This window comes from Doryrhamphus excisus, linkage group LG15 (genome assembly GCF_037039965.1).
Source record: "Doryrhamphus excisus strain RoL-2023G ecotype Guam linkage group LG15, RoL_Dexc_Guam_v1.1, whole genome shotgun sequence".
In the NCBI taxonomy this organism is placed as follows: Eukaryota; Metazoa; Chordata; class Actinopteri; order Syngnathiformes; family Syngnathidae; genus Doryrhamphus; species Doryrhamphus excisus.
Window position 1 is genome coordinate 419,452 of NC_136371.1, and position 23,237 is coordinate 442,688.

Below are 23,237 nucleotides of genomic sequence, written 5' to 3' on the forward strand. Positions count from 1 at the left end.
GGTGTTAAAGTCTGGTGGTGATGTGATGTTGATAAGAGCGGCCATAAAACCATAAACTCATTTAACCAATTTGGAGATTGGAAAGTCTCAAGTTCACTCGCTCAGATTCTGCGATTCTACTTCTATTTTTAACACGAAACGCACACACAATACCTTGGTCTCTTTGTCTCTTTGTTTAACATAAAAACATATTTTTTAAATTGCAATTATGGCTTTGTTTTGTGTTGGACAATGTACTTTTACATTTACTTATATATTTTAACATTCCACAAGATTGTGCTCATGTCTGACATACGGATCCCTTTCGCTTCTCTGTGACTTCTAAAGATATTAAAACAGCTAAAAATATGCAGAATACAGCTAATGGGAAACACATTCTGCCTATAAAGTCTTCGGAAAAAACTCCAAACAAAGCTAAATTGAAGTTACAGCGACATTATGAACATTGTTATGTCTGGCTAGCTAGTAGCAGGCTAGCTAGTAGCTGGCTAGCTAGTAGCAGGCTAGCTAGTAGCTGGCTAGCCATTAGCTTCACCCCTCAGCACGCGCTCACAACGCCTATGGCATCAACCCAAATGTGAAGCTACATATCGGAGCTACTGCTGTGTTTTTATTTTTCGCACGGTGATCGAGTGGTTAGCGCGCAGGCCTCAGAGCTAAGAGACCCAAGTTCAATTCCACCCTCAGCCATCTCTGTGTGGAGTTTGCATGTTCTCCCCGTGCATGCGTGGGTTTTCTCCGGGTACTCCGGTTTCCTCCCACATTCCAAAAACATGCTAGGTTAATTAGCCACTCCAAATTGTCCATAGGTATGAATGTGAGTGTGAATGGTTGTTTGTCTATATGTGCCCTGGGATTGGCTGGCCACCAGTCCAGGGTGGAAGACAGCTGGGATAGGCTCCAGCGGTAGATTCCCATGTTGTCATGTGATGAGCCAAGACATCAAATTTGAGACAAACGAGATGGATGCAAATGCCCCTTCAAATTAAAAGCAGAGCCTTGAGAATCCAAAACAAAAGCATGTAAGCAACATGAAAACATAAAGTTATGAATTGAAAGTGGTGAAAAGTTATGACTCAGTGATGTCAAATACCGGTGGAATATTTGATTGTGAAAATCACAAGAGTAAAGTTTGCAGCTTATCTGCTGATAGACAAGCGGGGAGGGCGTGTGTGCATCCAGTCCAGGTCGGGGGGGGGGGGGGGGGGGCGGGGCGGGGGGTTGGCAGCCGCTGAGCAACACTCGGGGAAAACAAACCAACAAACCAGTCCATCTGAGCTGTGAAATGCAATCGATATTCCGCCAGAACGGGAAGGAAACACCGGAGCCGGTGAAAGCTGAAGTGAAAGGTTGGCTAACGGTTGGCTAATGATTGGCTAATGATTGGCTAACAGTTGGCTAACGGTTGGCTAACGGTTGGCTAACGGTTGGCTAACAGTTGGCTAACGGTTGGCTAACGGTTGGCTAATGGTTACCTTCATGCAGAAAGTCGATGATTTGGTGACGGGTTTGTACTGTTGTGACTGTGACCTTTGACCTGTGTTCATGTGCAGGCCGTGTGCCGTCATGGCTGCAGGGCACGCTGCTCCGGAACGGGCCCGGTCTATTTTCCGTGGGCGACACGGAGTACAACCATTGGTTTGATGGAATGTCACTCCTCCACAGCTTCACCTTCAAGGACGGTGAGTCCGACGTGGCTTCCTACGTGGCTTCCTACGTGGCTTCCTACGTCGATGCCACGTTTCATCCCAAAACGTCATGCTGCTCTTCCGCTGATGTTGGGATCTGCGTGCTTCCAGGTGAGGTGTTCTACAGAAGTCAGTTCTTAAAGAGCCACACGTACAAGAAAAACATCAAGGCCGACCGGATTGTCGTCTCCGAGTTTGGCACCATGATCTATCCTGACCCCTGCAAAAACATCTTCTCCCGGTATGTCACCCATGTGTCAATCACCGCTTCAGTTTTGGGAGGAGCGGTCATGGCAGGGCCCTCGAGGGGGCCCAATCAGTCATTCCATCGTGTTCTGACAGGAATTCTGTGGGGAATACCACGGGAGTATGGGGTGTCGGACTAGCTGATTCCTTCCCTGGGAGACCGATGTCAGAGTTTGGTTCGCATTGCCGGCAATCAGTCAGAACCGTTTCCGGTCAGGGTTAGACTCCGCCCTTTGCCACCCATTCTGATGATTATTTTTATGGATAGAACTTTAAACCGGACTTCCGGTTTGGTGGCCGTTTTTGCAGATCGAGCCGTGATCTTCAATTCTTAACCGTTTATTTTGACCTCCTCTTTAAATTATGTTTTGTTCTTTCGGCTTTTTCCTGATTACGGGGTCGCCACCGCGGATCTTTTTGAGAATTGTCCATTTTCTTCTCACAATACTATTAAGTTATTATTACGTTAGCATAACTTTTTAACAAGCTCATTTTTCAAAAATGACACCTTCATTTGGTTTTGTTTGTTTCTCATAAAACAAAAAAACAACCATAGTTTTTCTTTTAATATTTCAAATTTATGCTAGTTAGCGCGCAGGTCTCACAGCTAGCGGAACCGAGTTCGATTCTACCCTCGGCTGTCTGTGTGGGTTTTCTCCGGGTACTCCGGTTTCCTCCCACATTCCAAAAACATGCTAGGTTAATTAGCCACTCCAAATTGTCCATAGGTATGAATGTGAGTGTGAATGGTTGTTTGTCTATATGTGCCCTGGGATTGGCTGGCCACCAGTCCAGGGTGGAAGACAGCTGGGATAGACTCCGGCACCCCCGCGACACTCGTGAGGATAAGCGGTAGAGAATGAATGAAAATGAAAATTAGTATTACGTCATTGTTCTGGCCCCCGGGCCACACTTTGGACAACCCTGGTTTAACTGTGTAGAAAGTTTGATCTGAGGGTTGAGAAGTCCTCATATCAAAGTGAAAGCGAATGAGTTAATTCTCCGTAAGTCAATTGGAGTTCGTCTGATGGTTCTGAAACCTGAAGGTCATCGGAACCACGTCGTTGACGAAGGAAAGTTCCTTTTCACAATCTATCTTCTTCTCCAGAGCATTAACACATCTCTGCAACATCTTCCCCAACTTCACCGACAACAACCTGATCAACATCATCCGCTACGGCCAGGACTACTACGCTTCTTCGGAAATCAACTACATGAACCAGATCGATCCTTTCACCCTGGAAACCGTTGGCAGGGTGAGTCCCAACCAAAGACTCGGTGAGTCTGGACTAACTGTTGTGTTCCACTTTTGGCCTGCTTCAGATCAACTACAGGAATCATATTGCCATCAACTTGGCCACGGCGCACCCCCACTACGACGACGACGGCAACACGTACAACATGGGCACGGCCATCATGGGGCTGGGCCCCCCCAAGTATGTGGTCTTTAAAGTCCCGGCTGATGCTTCAGGTACTCTCAGGATCATTGGTCATCTTGCGTGTGGTCTCGTATGATACCGATGTTCCTGCGTCATTCCTATCAGATCCCCAGCAGAAGACGCCAGCCCTTCAGAAGGTCCAACAGATTGCCTCGCTTCCTTTTCGCTCCACGCTGTTCCCGAGCTACTTCCACAGCTTTGGCATGACGGAGAACTTCATCGTGTTCGTGGAGCAACCCTTCAAACTGGACGTGGTCAAACTGGCCACTGCCTACCTCCGGGGCGTTAACTGGGGGAGCTGTCTGAAGTTCGACAAGGATGACAAGGTTGTGACGACACATCGGGACGCCGTCGCCGTCGCCGTCGCCGTCGCACCAACCGGCGACTGACTCTCTGCTCTTTCCAGACCTGGTTTCACCTGATCCATCGCAAGACCGGGAAAAGAGTTTTGACTCAATTCTATGGCGACGCCCTGGTTGTCTTCCATCACATTAACGCCTACGAGTCCGACGGCCATGTGGTCTTCGATCTAATAACGTATGCAGACAGCAACCTGTACGACATGTTCTACATGAAGAACCTGAGACTGAATACCAGCAGCTTCATCGAGTCCAACGCCAACTCGTCACCGCCTCGCTGCCAGAGGTTCGTCCTCCCGCTGAATGTCAGCAAGGTAAAGTCGCCATCAGACATGCCTGGGCATGCGTGACCGCAAAGTACATCATCCACTTCTTAATGGTGTACTACGTACTTTGCTAAGATATACGCTAGTACTCTATATCCACACTCTTCCATATTTGCCATGTTTGTTATGGTCAACCGTGTCATTTGACCACAACCCACGCAAACACTCACAAACACTTTCAAAACCAACTTTACAGCTTTGAGCTTGACTTTAACTGATTAAGTGAGAATACGGAAAAAATAAATCAGTACTAATAATTATTATGGAGCTTTATGAGGCGTTCCCAAAAGATTATGACTAAAAGCAACACTGTTGGCGCCAACTCAGCAGGACCACTGCCAGAATCATGCTAATGCTAATAACGTTAATAATGCATGCAATGTGCAAGTTAGTGCTGATTTATGATTTTATTTTATAATTTATTTTTTAAAAAATTAATTAAAATTTTTATTAGTTTATTTCGCTTTTTCTTTATTTTTTTGATTTTTTTCTCTTTTTCTTATCTTTTTTCTTGTTCTCTTTTTTCCCCTCCTTTTCCTCGCCACCTTCTTCTGATTTATACTTTTATACTATTATGATTATTATTAATACTACCAGTCAATGCTCAACATTTTAACACTTATCCATTGAAATTGGAGCAAAAACGTATTTCCACGTACGTCTTGTTGTGGCTCATAGTGTTGGCGTGAGTACTCATGCTAGGACTGCAGTGACCTCTACAGGGACTAATTTACCCGGGCGGGTATATAAGGAGCATTTGCTGCTCAGTAGTCCGGTCCGGTCCGGTCCAGCGACCACATTACTGTAGACGCCGATCCGCCTGTCGACCTCACGCTCCCTCACTCGTGAACAAGACCCTGAGGTACTCGAACTCTTCCACCTGGGGCAGGACCTCATTCCCAACCCGCAGGGAGCACTCCACCCTTTTCCGAATGAGAACCACGGCCTCTGATCTGGAGGTGCCGAGGTGCTCATCCCAGAAGCTTCACACTTCTGGAGGTTTTGGCCTCAACCAGCGCCGTGCTCCATAAGACTCCTTCTTCAGCTTGACGGCAGCGCCAATCAGCTGCCTCAGCAATGGCGGCACGGACAAGTCAAACTAGTGAACAGTACAAAAAAACTCAGGAACGCATCAACCGTGAACACCCAATAATAACATCAGACTACATTAGTAATAACTACATGAAGTACTCAGTATTCAAATATTCATGTTGTACAGGATACACCAACAGGATCCAACTTGGTGACTCTGGGGGACACGACCGCCAAGGCGATAATGAAGGACAATGGTGCAATCTACTGTGAGCCGGACTCCATGTTGGAAGGTCGGCATCAGCAGCTATGATATGAAACGTCCCAAAATGATGAACGCCATTGTCGGCAGGTCTAGAGCTCCCAAACATCAACTACAAGTTCAACGCAAAGACGTACAGGTACTTCTACGGGTCCAAAGTGGACTGGTCACCGCAACCCAATAAGGTCAGGGCGACTAACGCAACGACACACAAGTGGCGTCACACAACACAAGTACACACGCTTCACCCACAGATCATCAAGTTTGACACGCGGACCAGGACACACATCGAGTGGCAGCAAGACAACTGCTACCCATCGGAACCCGTATTTGTGGCGTCGCCGGGAGCTGTTGACGAAGACGACGGTGAGCTTCGACCCAACCTAATTACCAACCAGCGTACTTCTTCTGAAAGTCACTTGGCTTCTCTGCAGGCATTATCTTGTCATCAGTCATCTCTCTGGACTCAAACATCTCACCATTCATGCTGGTGCTCAATGCCAAGACCTTTGTGGAGCTAGCCAGGGCCGCCATCCCGGTCAGCGTTCACTTGGATCTTCACGGACATTACATCCCCACCGCCAACTGAACGCCAGATGCGGATTTGGCAATTTGACAAGAACATCCGTGATGCCGCGAGCACTTCCAATTGATGCCATCAAACCAGATCAGGAGAATGTCACGTACATTTGAAATAAATGTTTACTTGTGTATGGTTTTTCTTTTAGCTCCCAAGAAGCCTACTGACAGTCATTGTTGACGTTTGATGGGACTTTATTACATCAGCGCTGCAGTCAAACATTTCAGAGGCTCGTCCTGGCCGCCCTTTTCTCCACCCGCCAACATGGCAGACAAAGCGCGCAGCAAAGTATCAACAAAGAGTTGTCTTTGTGACCGGCGAAGGTTGCTGCTGATGCTCCCGTGAGTACCGTCCCATAATGCACCCCGGCAGACTCCAAATCCAGGGGCTGGTTAAGCGTCAGACAGGAAGCAACGGCAACCACGAATGAGAGCGGAGAACAAGAGTAACAGGCACGTCGGAATACTGAGAGCGTTCTCACAGAAATGACTCTTTCGTATCGTGATGGGATCGCGAGGCGCCTCCTGTTCCTCTGCCAGTTACTCAGATGATCTCAAAGGTCTTCTTGAGTTCCATGATCAGCTGCCAGTCCGTCTTCTGCATCTCGTCTCGGAACCAGTTCTTCAGCGCGTCGATGGACGCCCGTGTGATCTGCAACACAACGACGGTGTTTTTACAGACTCAGAACGCGCTCATAAGCTCTCATTCAGCAGAAAGAATAGCAGCAATAGAAAATGTCCGCAATTGACATTTTTCAATGTAATGCAAACCAGACATAGATACTAGATCATGTTCTGCACATATGCAACATATCCACAATGGAAGTTGGTGTAGTTACAGTAATTCTTACTTCATCTTTCTAACCAGCAAAACAACCGACACGGTTCGCTTTACGTGGGAGCCAAGCACCCCAGAGGAGCGTACCCAATTTAACCATGCTCAACATTCATTCATTCATTTTCTACCGCTTATCCTCACCAGGGTCGTGGAGGTGCTGGAGCCTATCCCAGCTGTCTTCCACCCTGGCCTGGTGGCCAGCCAATCCCAGGGCACATATAGACAAACAAGTTTTGAAACGAATCAACAACAACCTACGTACATATTTGGTTAATTGGAGATCCTAAATTGTTCATAGGTGTAAATACTCGTTTGTCTATATGTGCCGTGTGATTGGCTGGCGACAAGTCCACTGGGGTAGGCTCCAGCTCACCAGTGAGCCTAATGAGGACAAGCGCTATAGAAAATGGATACGGGTGGCATCTCATCAACAAGCCATTAATTCCACTTATTAATAAGTTGTACGGATCGTTTCCTTCCACGCCCACGGCGACACTAACCTTGCTGACTAAAATGTCGGTGGCCTCAAAATGGCGGCCATACATCTTGGGTGACTCGCCGGGGATGGGTTCAATCTTGATGCAGATCTCCTGACCTTTTTTGGCGCTATCCACCGCCTTGTGGTTGATCTCAATACTGGTGACCACACCAATGTCTACAAACTGAAGCACACAAACGCACATCAAGCACAGACAATCATCAACACAGCCAAAGACGGCTAAAGATGGCAGCCCTCACCCCTTTACTGGGAACGCACAGCGGTGTTCCTTGCCGCAGGACGCCGGCATCTATGGACACACCCATTACTATGGGGTCTCTGGAGTTGAAGATGAACTGGGGAAGGATGCGCAGCTTCACGGGAAACACCGCCACATGTCTGGACAGACAAACATAACAACTGTCAATCAACAGCCAGACACGGCCTGCAAGCGAGCAACACGTGCGCCTACTTGAACTCTTCCTGCTTGGCTTTCTTGTAGTCGTCACGGTACTTTGTGAAGGCATCAAAAAGATGGTAGATGATTTCAGCTGAGAAGATGCGCACGCCAAGGCTGTCTGCCATTTCCTGGCTCTCCCTCTCCACTTTGACATCGAACGCCAGAATCACAGCGTACCTGCCGGACAGCCACGTCATTATCACGTCACGTTATGTTGACACTGGTATTGGTACTGGTCAATTTCACTCATGGATGATCGGGATCATAAAACCCTGATCGGAACATCCCTAGTCGAGTGGCATTCCCAATGAATTAATACAAGTACAACAGTACTGCATGACTAAGCTCCAGACCAGGACAGGTTCAGAAAGTTGGTTTTTTTTTTAAATAGAAAGAAAGTCATAAGAAGTGAACATACTGTTGGTCGTGCTCCAGCATGGTGGACGCCTTCATCACATCTTTCTTGTGGACTGGACCGATGTTAATGCCAGCGTACTACACACACACACACACACACACACACACACACACACACACACAGAGTTGGAAAAGGTCAGCTGTAGGTGAAAAGTTCCTCAAATATGAACAGTTCAGGATTTGTAACGGACAAGTTAAACCAAGGATATGAATAACATTTGCATTTGATTGAGGGAAATATGTATCATGTGTACTCACAGAAAATGTTTGCTCCATTGCAAAACAAATGCTGCTCTTTAAAACAGGTGAAAAGTCAGCATTTAGGCTGAACAAAAAGCTAAAAAAAGTCACAAACAGCAATTCCACAACTTTACTGGAGCAAAAGATGACATATTAAAAGGAAATGTTGCATTATGATATATTATATCATAATAGATTGTAAAATTATTTGTTAATTTGGTCTCAAATAGTGGTGACAATATAATTTAATAATCAATATATTGTCACAGGCCTAGTCTACACCACCATCAGCAAGAAGCTTGGCGGGAAAGAAACCCTGTTAGTGGTTATGAGAAAAGCCCTCACTTTGAGGTACTTTCATGTTAGAAAGCCCATCATTTACATGGGTTGTGTCGCTTCTAATGTTCATCGTTTTGTCCCACTGTGTTCGGCGGTCAGTAAACGCACCACGGTGCACTGTTGCGTCGGTTGAGGTTGACTATGACTTCTCTGACGCGTTCTTGAGCCTCAGCCTAAGTGAGGCTCTTTTGTTCATTGGTGCTAACATTAGCATTCGGATTAAAAAAATATGTATATCATTTAATGGACAGAATTTCTAGGCAGGGCCAAGGCGCCGAGGGATGATTTCTTTTTTTAGATTTGGTCCCTCTCTGTTGCAATATGCCAACTGTGAAAATTCTGAAGGATTCATGTCCTGTTCAAATACTTATTTCCCCCACCAATGGAAGCAGATCAGAAAGGCCAGATATAAGGACTACTTACGGGTACTTTAGATGTGCGCAGAAACTCAAGCAGAGCCTCCAGTGACCCCAGTGTGGATGCCTGCACATACACTCCTTTCTCCTCCAACTTGATGGAGCTCAGAGTTTGTTTGAGCTCATGAATAAGTTCATCCTACGGACCACAGTAAACATCAGCCATGTTGTTTGCAAATGTGTTTGATGTGCGCAGGCTGGCGTGTTACCCTCAGCACAGGTATTTCATCATCTTTGTACGCCACCAGCAGGGGAAGCCCTGCCAATGTCTTTTCCAGGTCTTTACCCAGAATCTTCACGCCCTGAGATGTACAGACCTCTTTGTGCTTCTCGTACTGGTTCTACACACAAAAATCAATTATCTCGTCATTCATCACAAAAAAGAGGCAAAGCAATAACCCTCAAGAAACAATATTGCCCTGACAAATATAAATATTGAAGCAAATGTAAGACTATTTTTTTCCTTAGAAAACAGTCACAGTACACGGTGCCATTTTTCTGGAATAAAAACATACTATTCATGTTATCAGCAGATCCAAGTGCAACTCCTGGCTAGATGATCATACATGTTGCATGTGTAGCTTGCATGGGCAGACGCCAAACATGTACCTTAACCCGCAGCTCTTTCAGAGGTGGTGGCAACAGCAGCCCTCGGATCTGCGTGATGATTGGTCCTTCCACTCCGGGGACGATGATTGTGTCACCTTCTCGTAGGCATCCGTTGATCAGGATAACATCTATGGTGGTGCCCATGCCAGGCAGAGCTTTGACCTGACAAAAACAACAGGATAAGCCTTTTTAATTGGCTTTATTCGTGCCACAAGTGGACGGAACAATGTTTGTCTCCACCTCGCCTGCAGTGCAGGTGTTAGTTCAGGTGAACTAATATACAGTACCTCCATGACTTGAGCCCGGAGCTCGTTGCAACACGCGAGCCGGCGGGCCAACATGGTCTGAGTGAGCTCAATAAGAAGTGCTATGAGATTTCCCATCCCGTCGCCACTGTGAGCCGATGTGGGAACCAGTGACACAAAAGTGCGAGCGTCCTTATTATCATAGAAAAGGGCAGCGTTGAGACCCTGTGGACATCAACAAAAGAACAGCGGGTTATACAAGCAGATTAAGATGACACATTGCTTTCTGCTAGCACGTTTACAGCGGTGAATCTATGAAGACCAGCTTTCATCACCTGCTGTGCGAACTCCACAATGATGGCTTTTGCCCTCTCATCAAACTCATCTTTGGTGTTTTTCTTCTGTTTCTTCAGTGTCGCCACAACATCTGTCTCAGGACTCTTTTTCCAGTCGTACAGTCGGTCAATCTAAACAGCAAATGTGGCATTAGCAAGCATCGCAGGGCGACACGCCTGAGGGTTTAATAGGACATCACCTTGTTGAGGGCCACTACGAAGGGACACTTCTTCTCCTTCAGCAGGTTGATGGATTCAATCGTCTGTGGCTCCAAACCATGCATGATGTCCACCACCAGGATGGCGATGTCACACAGAGAACTACCTCGGTTCCTCAGGTTACTGATCATATGAATCACAGGTACATGTCACTCATTCAGCTCAGAAAGTGTTTTTCTCTGTTTAAGCTAACTAGCAAACATTTCATTTTTCACAAACCCTCACCCAAAAGACTCGTGTCCTGGTGTGTCGATGATCAACATCCCAGGAATCTTTATCGTCTCTCTGTCAAACTACATAGACAAATACTGAGGACAACGCAATACTGCGTGTGTGTATGTGTGCGAGTGTCTAAGCGTACGTTGTCATACATTTTTCACCATCTTTGTCTGCTCCTCAATTGTCTCTTTGGGCACATTGGTGGCTCCGATTTGCTGTGTGATTCCTCCCGCCTCACCGTCCTGAACATGTGTGTGTCGCAACTGTGTGAAAAAGCCAACAACAAGTCAGACCCGACTCAACAAGCTAGCACTGGGTCGCAAGCACTTGAACAGCTGCAAACCAAAGTGACCAACTCGGCTAACGGAGGGTTCCAGGTGGACTATTACTTCTAAATCAGCAGTCAATTGGGTTTACAGATTAATATGGCCGTGCACATGAAACACAAGATTGGACTTATTTGTGAAGGGGTAGGTGCTGTATTTGATGGATTGTTGATGCATGTTGTGTGATCTTTATCGGAGTTAGTTTGTGTGATTCCAAGCAATTAGCAAGCATTCTTCTATAATTTTCTTCTAAAATTGGTATCAGGCGTTGGTCAGGCTTTTTAAAGAGAGGTGGTTGGCCAGAAAACTATAATCGGTGAACCACCAAATAATATTGAAAACATGGACAGGTGCTGTTATTCCAAGTCACAATGGCTGGTGTACGCACACTACGGAGTTAGCGACTTTCTTGAAATATAGGCTGTTGTATTACTGTTGTTATTGCTGCTGATATTACTGCCATTAGTTGTTATTTTTTAGAATTGTTCTTTTATGTCTATTGGTTTGTGTACATTATCTTTTTAGTTGTTGTAAAACTGGGATTGTTTTGCAGTCATTTCCTTTCCTTTTAATTAAATACATGAAAAACTGTAGCACCTGCTAATACTTTGTCAAATACTACACTACCAGTGGCCAACCTCGTATTGACAACACAATATCAAGAAAACAATCATCAACCTATCAAGTCTTACCTAACTACTCTTACCTTATCCAGGATCTTGGTCTTTCCGGTGTCAACATGTCCAAGCACACATACGACTGGTGCTCTCAGTGTGTCAATGTTGATGTTCTTCAGGTTCTCCGCTCTCCGTTTCTATGACAACACACAGATCCAGGTAGATATGGGTAGTAAGGACGGGCTTTGTGCTCAAGATGCAACTCGACAAAACATCTACAGTCAGACATACTAACTGGTCCAGTTAGTACCATTCCAACCATTCCCACCCACATTCATACCTATGGACAATTTGGAGTGGCCAATTAACCTAGCATGTTTTTGGAATGTGGGAGGAAACCGGAGTACCCGGAGAAAACCCACGCATGCACGGGGAGAACATGCAAACTCCACACAGAGATACCCAAATCGAACTCGGGTCTCCTTACTGTGTGGCCTGCGCGCTATTAATATTTCCATATTCCAACACTTGGCGGGCAGGATGTGGCCCCTGGGCCGTAGTTTGTCCACCCCGTCCTAGATGCTCACCTCAATTCTTCTCCTGGCTCGGTCGTACAGGCGCTCCTCCTTTGTCCTGCAATCGTCATCATCCTCACTGCTCTCATCTTCACTCCCCTTCACTGACCGCTTCTTCCCCGGACCTGCTGAAACCTCCTTGCCGTCCTCCTCCTCGCCCTCCTCCTCTTCCTCCTCCTCCTCATCTTCTTCCTGGGCATCTTCGCTTTCTTCCTCCTCATCCTCGTCGTCGTCCTCCTCCTCTTCCTCTTCATCCTCCTCTTCGCTGGCTGCGAGCTGGACAGGCTCTTCCTTTACCTCAATGTGGACTTTCTTTAACTCTGCCAAAGAGTCAGTCATAGAACGAGGCGCTACAGGGGACAGCAAAGACCAAAATGTCATCATGCTTCATCGTTGCTCACCTTTCTCCTCGTCACTGGCGATGGCCTCCCAGCTGTCCACAGCAACATCTGGCTTCACATCTATAGTAGATAAGCCAGAAGGCGCAGAGTTCATCTACCTTGCTGTTTCTTCAACATGCTCAGACCTCCTACTTCTCACCTGGCTCAGCTACAATTTTCACTGCTTCTGTTTCTGGAGCAACAGGTTCTACTGTCTCTGATGCTGGCGAGGTCACCTCTGACACTTTTGGGAACGAGAGCACACTTCCATGAATCCTTATTAACGTTTATGAAAGCACACCATGCACAACATTTAGTTTATAAGCAATACCTTCTGGTGTTTGCGTGATTTGCTTCTTCTTCTTCCTGTCTGCATAAACTGGTTTCTTCTTTTGCACCGAGTCTTTGGATGGCACCTCCACACCTACACCAACATCATGCTGCAGGTCAGCTGATGATGACGGGCCAAGCAGTCATTTCACCTAACGCACACCTTGGGCTTGCAGCAGCTTCAGTGTGGCCTCGGCCCGAGCTCGTGCCTCCTTCTGGGCTTTCGTCATGGGCTTCCCCTCCTTCTTTAGCCGTTCCCGCCGCTCCTTCTCCTTTTGTTTCTTCTTTTCTTTACGCTCCTGCTCAAGACGCTCCTGCCAGGGGTTGAAGAGGTCAAATGTCTGTTTTGTGAAAGACTTGACTTGGAGATGTCGGTTTCATACCTGCTCCAGCCTCTGTTGTTCAAGCTCTTCAAGCCTCCTGATTCGCTCTTCTTCCTCCCTCTTGGCGCGCTCTTCCTCCTACAGGAGATGAAGAGCACTGATACCCGAGGACCACAACTCACGGTGGGTAAATCGCAGCCATGTTCCACAAAAGCACACCTCTTTCATCTTGGCCAGAGCTTCCTGCATAGCCTTCACAGCTGCCTTGCCTGGTCCCTTCTTTTTCTCCTTCTCCTTCTCATCTTTCTCTCCTTTTTTCTTCTTCTTGTCCTTCTTCTTCTTGTCACCCTCGTCTGGAATTCAACAACAACAACAACAACAACAACAAACGTGAATCTTTCTTCACTGAGTGCAGCCCTCACCATAGTGGCAGACATCTTACCCTCTGCGCCTGGCTCTGTCACTTCCTGTTCGTCCACAGCTGCTGCTGCTGCTGCTGCTGGAGATACCTGGAGAGGAGCTGTGGGCTCTGCCGTTTTCTCTGGTTCTTTTTTTGCATCTGCGCCGGACTCTTTCTCCTTCAACTTCTTCTGCTTCATTCTCTCCTCCTCCTTCTTCTTTCTTTCCCTCTCCTTCTTCTCCGCCTTCTTTTGTGCTGCTGTCTTGATCTTGAAGCCTCCATCTTCATCCTCTTCATCCTCGTCATCACTCTTTGTAGCTTTACCTTTGTTGGTGGTGGTTTTCTTCTTGTCTCTCCGGGATATTAACTCCAAATCTTCCTCAGAGACACCCCCACCCTCTTTTCTTCTCTCACCTTCGTCTTCAGAGCCAGAAGGTCTCTTGCCAGCTTTTTTACCTCCTTTGGTCTTTAGACGAGAACGTGAGCTGCTCTCTTCATCAGACTCAGATGGTGCTGTGGGTGCCACCTTAGGGTGCAACAATGACATCGGTGACAAACAGGTACAAAAGTAAAAGAACTACAAACTATCAAAAAGTCCTTCTCCATTCCACCTGCTCCTGTTGTCCGTTCTTCCGCTCATCAGCTGGTCCTTCATTGTCCTCATCATCTTCAGGGCTGACAGCCTGCTTCTTCCCCTTCCTGGTCTTCTTCTTCTCTGCTTTGGGAGGCTCCACATTCTCATCTTCCACTTCCACGTCATCTCTCTGCAAGGACAATGATTTGAAGACCAATGTGAAGAAATGCGTGTGTCCTGCTGACTGCAAACATTTGGTAGCTGAAGACTGCTTCACCTTGAACTTCCCACCATGTGTCTCCAGGGACAATTCCTCCAGCTCCTTCAGGATGTCATCCTCACTGCAGCAGGAGACAAACATGCTTGGGATTAATCAGCCCAGACAAGAAACGGTGGAAAAAAAGAATGTCACATACTCAAAGTCCTCCTTTTTCACTCCTTTCTTCTTCTTCTTCCCTTTTGACTCCTTTACGGCTCCAGCTCCTTCTATCTGTGCTGCCAGAGCATCAATGTCGTCATCTTTGGTGCTGATGGAGTCAAAATGTATCACATAAGAACATTCGAAAGGACCACAGCGGCGCTTCTGATGTCAGCATCATTCTGGCTGTTCTTTTCAACTCCACAGCACAAACTGCTGACTTGCCCAGTGTTGCGTTCCATCACACCCAAACGGAATGGGACGACACACGACAGGAATTCAAACTCCCAGAGCACACGATGATGTCAAATGTAGTTAGTAGACTACAGTCAATATGCGGGCATTATTATTACTACATTTAACTGCTAAACCAAACCTGCACCCTTAGCAGTAGCATGTTGTGTTACGGTGACGATCAGAGCAGTGGATGTATGGCGGTCGGCAGGTGAACGAGCTCACCCTCAACGCAACATTACATCACAAGACCTATAGAGGACATGTGATAAAAAATAGCCAAACGGCATTTGGCTATTATTTATAGTCATTGTCAAAGCAGACGCAAGAGTATCTAAACTTGTGAAGGTTTAACACATTTTCTAGCTTTGTTTGTTAAACACAGACAGTCCGAGCTATCCGGCTAACTAACGACTGACTTCAGCTAAGAAAAAAAGAAAGAAAACAGGACATCTTTCGGCTGTAGTTAGCTCAAGCGTGCCAATCCGGTCCCGCTTGTTTACTGTGTGACATTTGTGAAGCCGGACGCTTCAAATGATCGCTAGACCGCCACTCGTACATCCGCTGACTCGTGGTTAGCTTCGGCTAGCTGCTAAGCTAACCGAGGAACCTGTGGAGCTGACACGCATGTTTCAGTGGTTTAACGGGCCACGTCTCGCTGCCACCGTGTGTAAGTGAAGGCAGCCCATACTCTGACCTCCGTGAATGTTCTGTCTACCTGTCCTCTCCAGATTTCTTCTGTTTCTTTCCCATCCTACAGCATAGGTTCTCCGCTTCTCTCTACAATATGCCACACGGCTCACATCGGCCACAGATCGTCTGTTCCTTCACACGAGATCATGCTCTGCTTGCTTTTCCTGGTCATTGTTAAAGGACACACATGTGTCGTAGTGATCGTATAAAGTGACTAGTTGCCATTACAAGTATATTATTGGTCAACACAACGGTAATATTAAAGCCAAATATGCTTTTACGTAGCAATACATTTGGTTTGATTCCTGCAAAAAGTCACAAAGTGAGACCTCTTTATTCTTCTTTGAGCGCGAGTAAAGTGCTAGTTTACGCATGCGTGGTATCAGGGCTTGACTTTATTTTATTAAAGGAGTTCTTGAATACAACAAACTATTAAATGTCACTTTAGATTTAACTAGTTATCATATATAAAATATGTGTATGTGTACATTGTACACGTGTATACATGACTATATTGGTGATGTATAGTAAGGAGGTTGTTTTTATGTTAATACAACGTTAATGTTAATACGAGGAAAACAAAAAAGGAAGAGAATTATTCACTTTGGTGAAAACATTTCCAACAATTCTTAGGCACATTAAAAAAATGTAACTAAAAATGTGTGTTCCTACTTTTTGCACATTAGATGCATACAAGTACGTGCACTTTATACTTCTCCAGGAAAATGTTATTTTATTGTAACATAACCGATTTGAATATTATTGTTATATTTCATTTTTATTTGCTCAAGTTTTCCCTGACACTGATAGAATGAAACAAAAAGGTCAACTTCACCAGTAATCAGTAGCGGTAATATATTGCAGGCCAAATGTATATTATCTGTGTTTGTTAAAGGTAGTATACATTGACGTATACATTCTGACAGCCTTCTCTCTTGTATTGAGCAGCGACAAGCGTGTTTCCTTTATCAAGTCATTGTTTAATATTCATCACACTTGATATAATGGATTGTTCTTCCTGAGTGAAGTAAGAGACTGTGCTTCATTGTGCTGCTAACAGTGGCCCTTTTTTAATTTAAAATCCTTGTTGTTATAAAATTGTTATCAATGTTCGTAGTACTGCTTATCTCACATCTTGAATATTTGGCGATATCCTAAACTTGCTTGTAGTGCAGGGCTGAGGTCTCCGCATGGAAGAAAACCAACCAATTCAACTGGAATTACTCTGCAGCCTGGAGTCAGCACTGGTCAGTTCAATGACACACTTGACAAACGACATCATTATGAAGATTGTCCCAATTTGACGGCTCCTTCAAATGCAGCCCACCCAACTTTGTTTGTGCACTATTGCTCACTTATTTTATTTGTCAGCGTTAACTTCATGGCAGAACCAGGAAATGTCTTTCAGAAGCCTGCCAAGAAATTCTTTCAGCCCATGACAGCCAATATGGCGTCACATAGTCTCTGCAGTCTGTTCTGTTGCTCGCCGCTCTCACAATGCAACAGCACAGAAAAAGCTGCAGCTACACGTTGCGGACAAAATCGCTCTCCTTCCAGCACCGCGCTCAGCTTGCTGCTGAGGCCACGTGGAAGCCAATCAGTCGGAAGGTCCAAGTTGCAGTTCTCAATCAGGCCATTCTTGACCTCTAAACACAGCCGTGCCGTGTCTTTATCCGATGAACAGTCATCGGTCAGTTTCAGCGGCGTTTGGACACTGAACCTTGGTGTCTTTCCAAATACCCAGTCCCATCCTCGCAGTTCTTCCGCCGCCCTGCTGAGACCTGGAAATGCTGACTCATCAGCTGGATTCACAAGAGTCTTTGCGGAGTTGATACCAAACTCTGAGGAGACGTGCGACACAGAAAGCAAAGCAAATAAGCCAGAACCCACCAGATAGTGGTAAACAAACATCACCAGGCACTCAGAGAAACCAGTACCTGCACTGTACTGGTCTGCCAAAGCATCCAGCAGCTCTTTCCACTGCAGCGTGGGGTCATAGTCCGTCAGATTAGCCACGGGTGAAGGCACACTGGGCGTGGCGTTGCTGCAGAGACCTTGGCAGGACGAGCGCAACACAGTGGAGAGGGCAGAGTGGTCAGCTGAGTGCAGGAGTGTGCAGTGATGGTATGATGACTTCCTGCTGATTCTCGATGCACTTCCTGGGGTCAACAATAGGACAATAGACAAATAAAAGCAAATAACAAACACCTTTACCGCTGTAGTTGTAGCTGGTTTAAACCCCACCTGAGATCTTGTAATGCCCCTTCAGAAAGATGTCCAGCCTTTTAGTGGCTTCGACCTCCAGTCCGGGTCGCAGACTTTTCAGAGCCTCAGTGATGACCTTCAGGTTCCTCTGGCGGTCATACGCCTTCTTCGACGCAAAGAAGGTTATGTTAAGATTCCCAAGGTCATGGAACACAGTGCCTCCACCACTTCGCCTTCGGGCTAACGTTATCCCTGAATGCTTCATGAGTGACAGGTTGCACTCCTTCCAGGGATTCTGGTGTCGCCCTATGACCACGGCTGGCCTGTTGCGCCACAGGAGCAGGATGTTGCGTTGCTGCAGGTCTACATTGGCCTCGATCCAGTCCTCCAGGGAAAGGTTCTCATAGACGTCTGTGGACTGGGAGTACAGGACAAGCCCTCTGCTGCTGTCAGTCAGCAGACTACTGCAGGCCCGGGTTACCTGAGCGACTGTTGGACAACCGCAGCCACCCGAAGAGCGTCTGAAGAGAGACAATGACCTTCCAATGTTTGAGAACATGGTAGTCACCTCCACATAGTGGAAAATTAAAACAAGGATAATGATAAGCGATAAAGGAATGGGATGGATGGGTGACACAGGCATACAGTGACGTCAACCTTAAAAATGACATTATTACTTATTATTACGTTATTATTACTTGCATCCTCTACTCTAAGTAAATACGATAGCAGTTGTTTACATTTTCAATATGTATTGTGTTCATTCATTTAAAACTATTATGTGAAATGACATTGATCACTTCATCTGCGTTAAGGCGTGACGTCAGGGACTTGTCCTTGCTTCATGCTGATAACTTTGTACAGTTTAGCCACATTTCGGGATCGAAATCGCACACGTATTTTTACACAAATGTGAGCAAGAAATAATTATGCCATTTAAATATCACGAAACAAAGATTGCTTACTGCGAAAGCCAAGAATAGATACCTCAGTCGATTGGGTCGATTAGTTGTGTCCGTCAAGGAAACCTGACGTACAGCTACAAGCGCTCACTGAGAGAAACGTTCCGACCACAATGAATTTATTAAAAAAAACAACCTTTTTGATATTAAGGTTCGCAAATGAGGTACTTCAAGGTACCTAGGGGGTACTTGAGATAATACTGTACACTGTATCTATAGATATCACAGGGCACATATAGACAAACAACCATTCACACTCACATTCATACCTATGGACAATTTGGAGTGGCCAATTAACCTAGCATGTTTTTGGAATGTGGGAGGAAACCGGAGTACCCGGAGAAAAACCACGCATGCGCGGGGAGAACATGCAAACTCCCGAGGGGGGAATCGAACCCAGTTCTTCTAGCTGTGCACTAATGCACTAATCGGAACATGCCTAGTTTCCCCCCTAATATTCATTAAAAACTTGAATACAATTTGCAGCCACTTCAGAGGTTAGATAGATTCCATTCAGTTCCATCCAGGACCCCCGTTGGCTCAGGCAGGTGATTGTCATGATTTGAGTTCGCTTGGTCTGCTGCCCTCTACTGTCTCGTGTGAAAACTGCAGAGGAGTCTGCTCTCCATCCAAGCCTTCTTAAGCCTTGACGTCTCCTCAGGCAGTGCCAGATTGTTGTCAAACCTGCTAGTATTACTTGGATTCCTTTGAAACAAGGTCTAAACTATTATCTACTGGTTAAAATAAAAAACAACGAGGGAAAAACGGAAATTCTTGTTTTTTTTTTTTTTAGCAAGCCAGCTCCTTTAGATGGTGTGGACAGTTAGTTTTTAAATTTTTATTATTTTTTATATTAGTTTTTATTTTATTGTTTTTTTGTGGCACATTAAGTGTCATTATTCTGTGCACTGTTTTTACCTTTCACTTTCTTACTTTTACCTTTAGTTGTATGACTACTTATTACGGATGTGTGTTTTGTGTTATGTTGGATGTTTGGCCAGTTAACTGTTGGAAATGTGCTATATAAATACATTTGAAATTGACCTTGACCAAAAATGGGAACTTATAAAAATACAAAAAATTCATTGATAAAAGCAGCAGATGTATTTGGTCTTCTATGTTATTTATTTCTATTTTATTTATGATTTTATTTTAGGATTTTATAGTTAATGGTGCAAAATGAAAATGTGGCGGTGAGGCTTCGACAAGACCTGTCGACAAGCACCTGACCCGTGCAGCCAAACCTCAGTTAAAAACCAACAGTCAAAGCTGTGGTCTAAAAGTAAATCATTCATGATGCAAGGCTTGTAGTGGGCGTACATCAATGGTGACATATCAAGAACTGATTGGAAAAATGGCTTTGATTCACTAAGACAGAACTATAGACTAAAATGAATATTTCATGAAAACTGGTATTACTCGTGTGTTCATCCACTCTCGCTGCGAGTCAGAAGTCAGAAGATAATTAACTCCATACCCAGTAGAGTAGTTTTATTTTATTGGTGTGCAGGTGTTGCAGCAGCTCCTCCCATCGCCGTGTGGGGTTATGCTCCGCCGGGCCGGAAAGGAAAACTTTCAAGGCTCTATCTTGTATTCACATGTGTCACGACTTGTGTTTACACCCAACGTTTGTGATGCTTGTGTACTTGGGTTGTGCCAGTTCAACTGTCAGGACACAACGACAAGAACGTTGGTCCACTCTATGAGGCATATTTCCCTGGAATGGCAAACTTAATCCAGACTCTGGAGCAGGACTACAACATTTGGACGCGACCAGATAACCTTCAGTGAAACGTTAAGTTAAAGTAGGTTCTAGTTGTATTATCATCTTGATATGTTTTGTTGTTGACTCAGCGGCAGTTGTGTTTATTCAGTTCAGCAAACAGAGAAGGTTCTTCCCAGAGACAATTTAGTGGCGAGAGCGTAAAGATCTGACCAAATAACTATTGCTGCATTCTTTGCCTAATCTCGCATTTATGTAGAAGCTGACAGAGCTCCTGCTGCAGGCAACAAATAAAGTTGGACTCCTCTCTTCAAAGGTCCTCCCTCAGCCGTGGAGGACTCAGACAACAACTTTGACAAACAACAAGCGATGGGAACAAAGGAGACACTGCAGAAAACCTCCAAGGAAGTTTACTTTGCTGTCCTGCCAGATAAATATGAACCTTTGATCGAAGATGATGGGATTGAGGAAACATCTGAGGAAAGGTTGAGGAAAAAGGAGAAGAGGAAGAGAAGGAGGAAGAAGTACAAGAAGGTAAGAGACAGACTGTGTTGTTGTTATGAAAGCTTCATGTTATGGCCATCAAACTACTTGAATGGTGTATTGACACTTAGCCATACCGCAGCAATTAGCTACTAGTTGTTAGTGATGAGCTTCACCGCAGCATCAGTGCTGAGCTCACAACACCTCAGACCACTACCAAAAGATAAGGCTAACGGTGCTATTGTGTTTATATTTTTGAGTGTACAAGTCGCTCTGGAGTATAAGTCGCAGGAACAGCCAACCTATGAAAAAAAGTGTGATTTATAGTCCGGAAAATATGGTATATAAAACAATAAAACCTTGTTGGAGGTATTTTAATAGTGGCGTAGGTGGATACCGTTACATGCAGTAATGAGCTGTCTTTTTTTAGTTATTTTTATATCTTTAGAACAAACAGAAAAAAGAATAATATTTGTGTTTATGTCGCATAAAGATTGTGGATGATGGGCAAAATTTTTAAAAAGTGCAGTTTTCTGTTTTTTTTTAGCTCATTGTGTCATTTTTATGCTTGAAATTCTTAATTTAGGCAAACAAAATACTTCAAATTGAACTTTACGCATAGTTTTTTTAAAACTAATAGGCTGTATTCAAGCATGAAAAAGATTATTATTAATTATGTATTTTTGAAAACCGTGATTGAAGAGTGACGCCGCAAATTTGGATTGTTTATTATGTTTCACGTGCGTTTGAGACACTGAAATGATAATCAATTCATACCGTAGGTGTGCCAAGTTTGACCTTTGAGCTTAAAACACAGAGCGCCGGCCTTACAGTATACAATATACTTGACTTACTGGATACTTTCTCATGGGTAGAACCTCAAGAAGGCCTGCAGTTTCACCTGGCGCTGCCTGGTGTGCGGCCTGCAGACCCTGGCTGCCTCGTACGCCATGCCGCTCTCCGCTGTGGGAGTGGTGATGGAGAATCATCGAGCAACGTCCAGCAAAGCGTGACGACACAGAGAATGGAGCTTCACTATGAATTTGTCGGTTGTTGTTGTTTTTTTTCCTTGTCACAATTTTTGTTTGCCATGACAGTAAAACCATTTGCATGAAGTAGACCGGCGTTGGTTTTTGATTTTTAAAAAGAATTTAATAAATGAATTCACCTGGAAAATGAGTATTAAACGCAGCCTTGTGAGGTCAATTCTCCTTTCATGCTTGTCCAACCCATGTGGTCCAACGCCTTCTCAAGCCTTTCACTCGTCTTTCAACTTGTCTTCTATCCATTTTAATAAATCTTTCAAAAAAGCAAAGAGAGCCTCTTTGGTTATTTTTAGGTATAAAAAAATATCATCATCAATGTTCTGAATACAACCAGATAAGAACAACACACAAATGATTACACTGTGTCATTATTTATTTAACTAAAACTGTGCTAATATGTGACCCTGTGTGGAAAAACAAACATCCTTTGATGACAGTTCAATAGCTTAAGGAGGCCCCTGCAGCACCAAAAAAGAAGTATCCTTTCTCATGTTTGGAGTCTAAAGTCCAGGGCCGAATTTGTGGCCCACTCCACCCCTAAAGTATGGAGAGCACTCCCACGAGAACAGTGACTCCCAAACTCTCAAACAAACCTTTTTGACCTGAAGCCACATACCCTCTACTCATGGACACTGGGGGGAAAGCAGTTTTATCAGAATTAAATGGGTCGCACCCAAGTAGTTGTTGGCCACACTCTCAGGAGATTGGGAAGACCTGGGTCAGAATCTGCTTGTGCATGTGTGAGTTTTCTCCGGGTACTCATTCCAAAAAACATGCTAGGTTAATTGGCCACTCCAAATTGTCCATAGGTATGAATGTGAGTGTGAATGGTTGTTTGTCTATATGTGCCCTGGGATTGGCTGGTGATTGTGTGGCGTTTCCCTCCTTGCCATTGATGGGCGCTGCCACAAAGTTGGAAACATACCAAACATTGACTTGGTATAATGAATAAATAATTGATGTGCCTAAACCGGTATAATTGTAATGAATTGATCAAGTAAAATGTCTATTTTCTGTGTGTATTTGAAAGCAATTACATCGCTCAATCATACCCTCTAGTGGCCAAAAAATGTACTGCGCAAAAGGAGGCTTATTGGCCATAATCAAGTCGTGTTGTTTTGAGAATGTTTCACATAAATATCAGTTATATTATAGAGTCTTTATTTATTATTACAGCACCATAATGTCCACAATTGTGTGCA

The 23,237-nt window shown here is 44.9% G+C and overlaps 4 protein-coding genes across 11 annotated transcripts; 2 read left to right on the forward strand and 2 right to left on the reverse strand.

Annotated features, from left to right (window-relative positions):
• Positions 1-1,239: 1,239 nt before the first annotated feature.
• bco1l (beta-carotene oxygenase 1, like) lies at positions 1,240-6,051 on the forward strand. 2 transcript variants are annotated; one of them, XM_058051904.2, is made up of 11 exons: positions 1,240-1,349; positions 1,554-1,682; positions 1,800-1,929; positions 3,043-3,190; positions 3,258-3,405; positions 3,479-3,699; positions 3,780-4,046; positions 5,278-5,383; positions 5,443-5,537; positions 5,607-5,718; positions 5,787-6,051. In XM_058051904.2, exons 1-11 carry the CDS (start codon positions 1,286-1,288, stop codon positions 5,939-5,941), a joined length of 1,575 nt encoding a protein of 524 aa, XP_057907887.2. In that variant the 5' UTR covers positions 1,240-1,285; the 3' UTR covers positions 5,942-6,051. The 2 variants fall into 2 exon arrangements, with proteins under 2 accessions (XP_057907887.2, XP_057907886.2); XM_058051903.2 differs by having other exon boundaries at positions 5,443-5,718.
• A 39-nt stretch (positions 6,052-6,090) lies between these two features.
• eif5b (eukaryotic translation initiation factor 5B) lies at positions 6,091-15,805 on the reverse strand. Its single transcript, XM_058051901.2, has 26 exons — positions 15,642-15,805; positions 14,688-14,798; positions 14,549-14,612; positions 14,309-14,461; positions 13,740-14,223; positions 13,517-13,650; positions 13,358-13,435; positions 13,138-13,288; positions 12,976-13,068; positions 12,805-12,888; positions 12,666-12,725; positions 12,277-12,584; positions 11,779-11,886; positions 10,899-11,009; positions 10,753-10,820; positions 10,509-10,650; positions 10,309-10,440; positions 10,016-10,198; positions 9,729-9,890; positions 9,329-9,460; positions 9,127-9,258; positions 8,126-8,202; positions 7,720-7,884; positions 7,508-7,646; positions 7,270-7,431; positions 6,091-6,583 (listed from the first exon to the last, which is right to left on the reverse strand). Exons 1-26 carry the CDS (start codon positions 15,674-15,676, stop codon positions 6,476-6,478), a joined length of 3,576 nt encoding a protein of 1,191 aa, XP_057907884.2. The 5' UTR covers positions 15,677-15,805; the 3' UTR covers positions 6,091-6,475.
• A 494-nt stretch (positions 15,806-16,299) lies between these two features.
• On the reverse strand, positions 16,300-18,859 carry lipt1 (lipoyltransferase 1). 6 transcript variants are annotated; one of them, XM_058052427.2, is made up of 4 exons: positions 18,787-18,859; positions 17,861-18,342; positions 17,554-17,775; positions 16,300-17,457 (listed from the first exon to the last, which is right to left on the reverse strand). In XM_058052427.2, exons 2-4 carry the CDS (start codon positions 18,084-18,086, stop codon positions 17,045-17,047), a joined length of 861 nt encoding a protein of 286 aa, XP_057908410.2. In that variant the 5' UTR covers positions 18,087-18,342; positions 18,787-18,859; the 3' UTR covers positions 16,300-17,044. The 6 variants fall into 6 exon arrangements, with proteins under 6 accessions (XP_057908410.2, XP_057908408.2, XP_057908407.2 ...); XM_058052425.2 differs by having other exon boundaries at positions 17,861-18,389; positions 18,787-18,848; XM_058052424.2 differs by having other exon boundaries at positions 17,861-18,389; positions 18,809-18,837.
• Positions 18,860-20,345: 1,486 nt separating this feature from the next.
• On the forward strand, positions 20,346-22,107 carry LOC131104851 (uncharacterized). Of its 2 annotated transcripts, none has more exons than XM_078796664.1 (3): positions 20,346-20,588; positions 20,823-21,040; positions 21,865-22,107. In XM_078796664.1, the coding sequence occupies exons 2-3, from the start codon at positions 20,876-20,878 to the stop codon at positions 22,000-22,002; spliced, it is 303 nt and encodes a 100-aa protein (XP_078652790.1). In that variant the 5' UTR covers positions 20,346-20,588; positions 20,823-20,875; the 3' UTR covers positions 22,003-22,107. The 2 variants fall into 2 exon arrangements, with proteins under 2 accessions (XP_078652790.1, XP_057908413.2); XM_058052430.2 differs by having other exon boundaries at positions 20,347-20,588; positions 20,766-21,040.
• The last annotated feature ends 1,130 nt before the right edge of the window (positions 22,108-23,237 follow it).

What these genes read in the sequence shown, in the direction of transcription:
- bco1l (XM_058051903.2), top strand. Translation starts at nt 1,286, where the DNA reads ATGCAATCGATATTCCGCCAGAACGGGAAGGAAACACCGGAGCCGGTG. An exon ending in AGTTCGACAAGGATGACAAG is followed by an intron (nt 3,700 to 3,779) that starts GTTGTGACGACA and finishes TGCTCTTTCCAG; the next exon opens with ACCTGGTTTCACCTGATCCA. An exon ending in AGCTGTTGACGAAGACGACG is followed by an intron (nt 5,719 to 5,786) that starts GTGAGCTTCGAC and finishes GCTTCTCTGCAG; the next exon opens with GCATTATCTTGTCATCAGTC.
- eif5b (XM_058051901.2), bottom strand. Translation starts at nt 15,676, where the DNA reads ATGGGAAAGAAACAGAAGAAATCTGGAGAGGACAG. An exon ending in AGACCAAGATCCTGGATAAG is followed by an intron (nt 11,010 to 11,778) that starts GTAAGAGTAGTT and finishes TTTTTCACACAG; the next exon opens with TTGCGACACACACATGTTCA. An exon ending in ATGAAATACCTGTGCTGAGG is followed by an intron (nt 9,259 to 9,328) that starts GTAACACGCCAG and finishes TGTGGTCCGTAG; the next exon opens with GATGAACTTATTCATGAGCT.
- lipt1 (XM_058052423.2), bottom strand. Translation starts at nt 18,464, where the DNA reads ATGCCTGTGTCACCCATCCATCCCATTCCTTTATCGCTTATCATTATC. An exon ending in GGGGCATTACAAGATCTCAG is followed by an intron (nt 17,776 to 17,860) that starts GTGGGGTTTAAA and finishes TGTTGACCCCAG; the next exon opens with GAAGTGCATCGAGAATCAGC. An exon ending in GGCAGACCAGTACAGTGCAG is followed by an intron (nt 17,458 to 17,553) that starts GTACTGGTTTCT and finishes ACGTCTCCTCAG; the next exon opens with AGTTTGGTATCAACTCCGCA.
- LOC131104851 (XM_078796664.1), top strand. Translation starts at nt 20,876, where the DNA reads ATGGGAACAAAGGAGACACTGCAGAAAACCTCCAAGGAAGTTTACTTT. An exon ending in GGAGGAAGAAGTACAAGAAG is followed by an intron (nt 21,041 to 21,864) that starts GTAAGAGACAGA and finishes TCTCATGGGTAG; the next exon opens with AACCTCAAGAAGGCCTGCAG.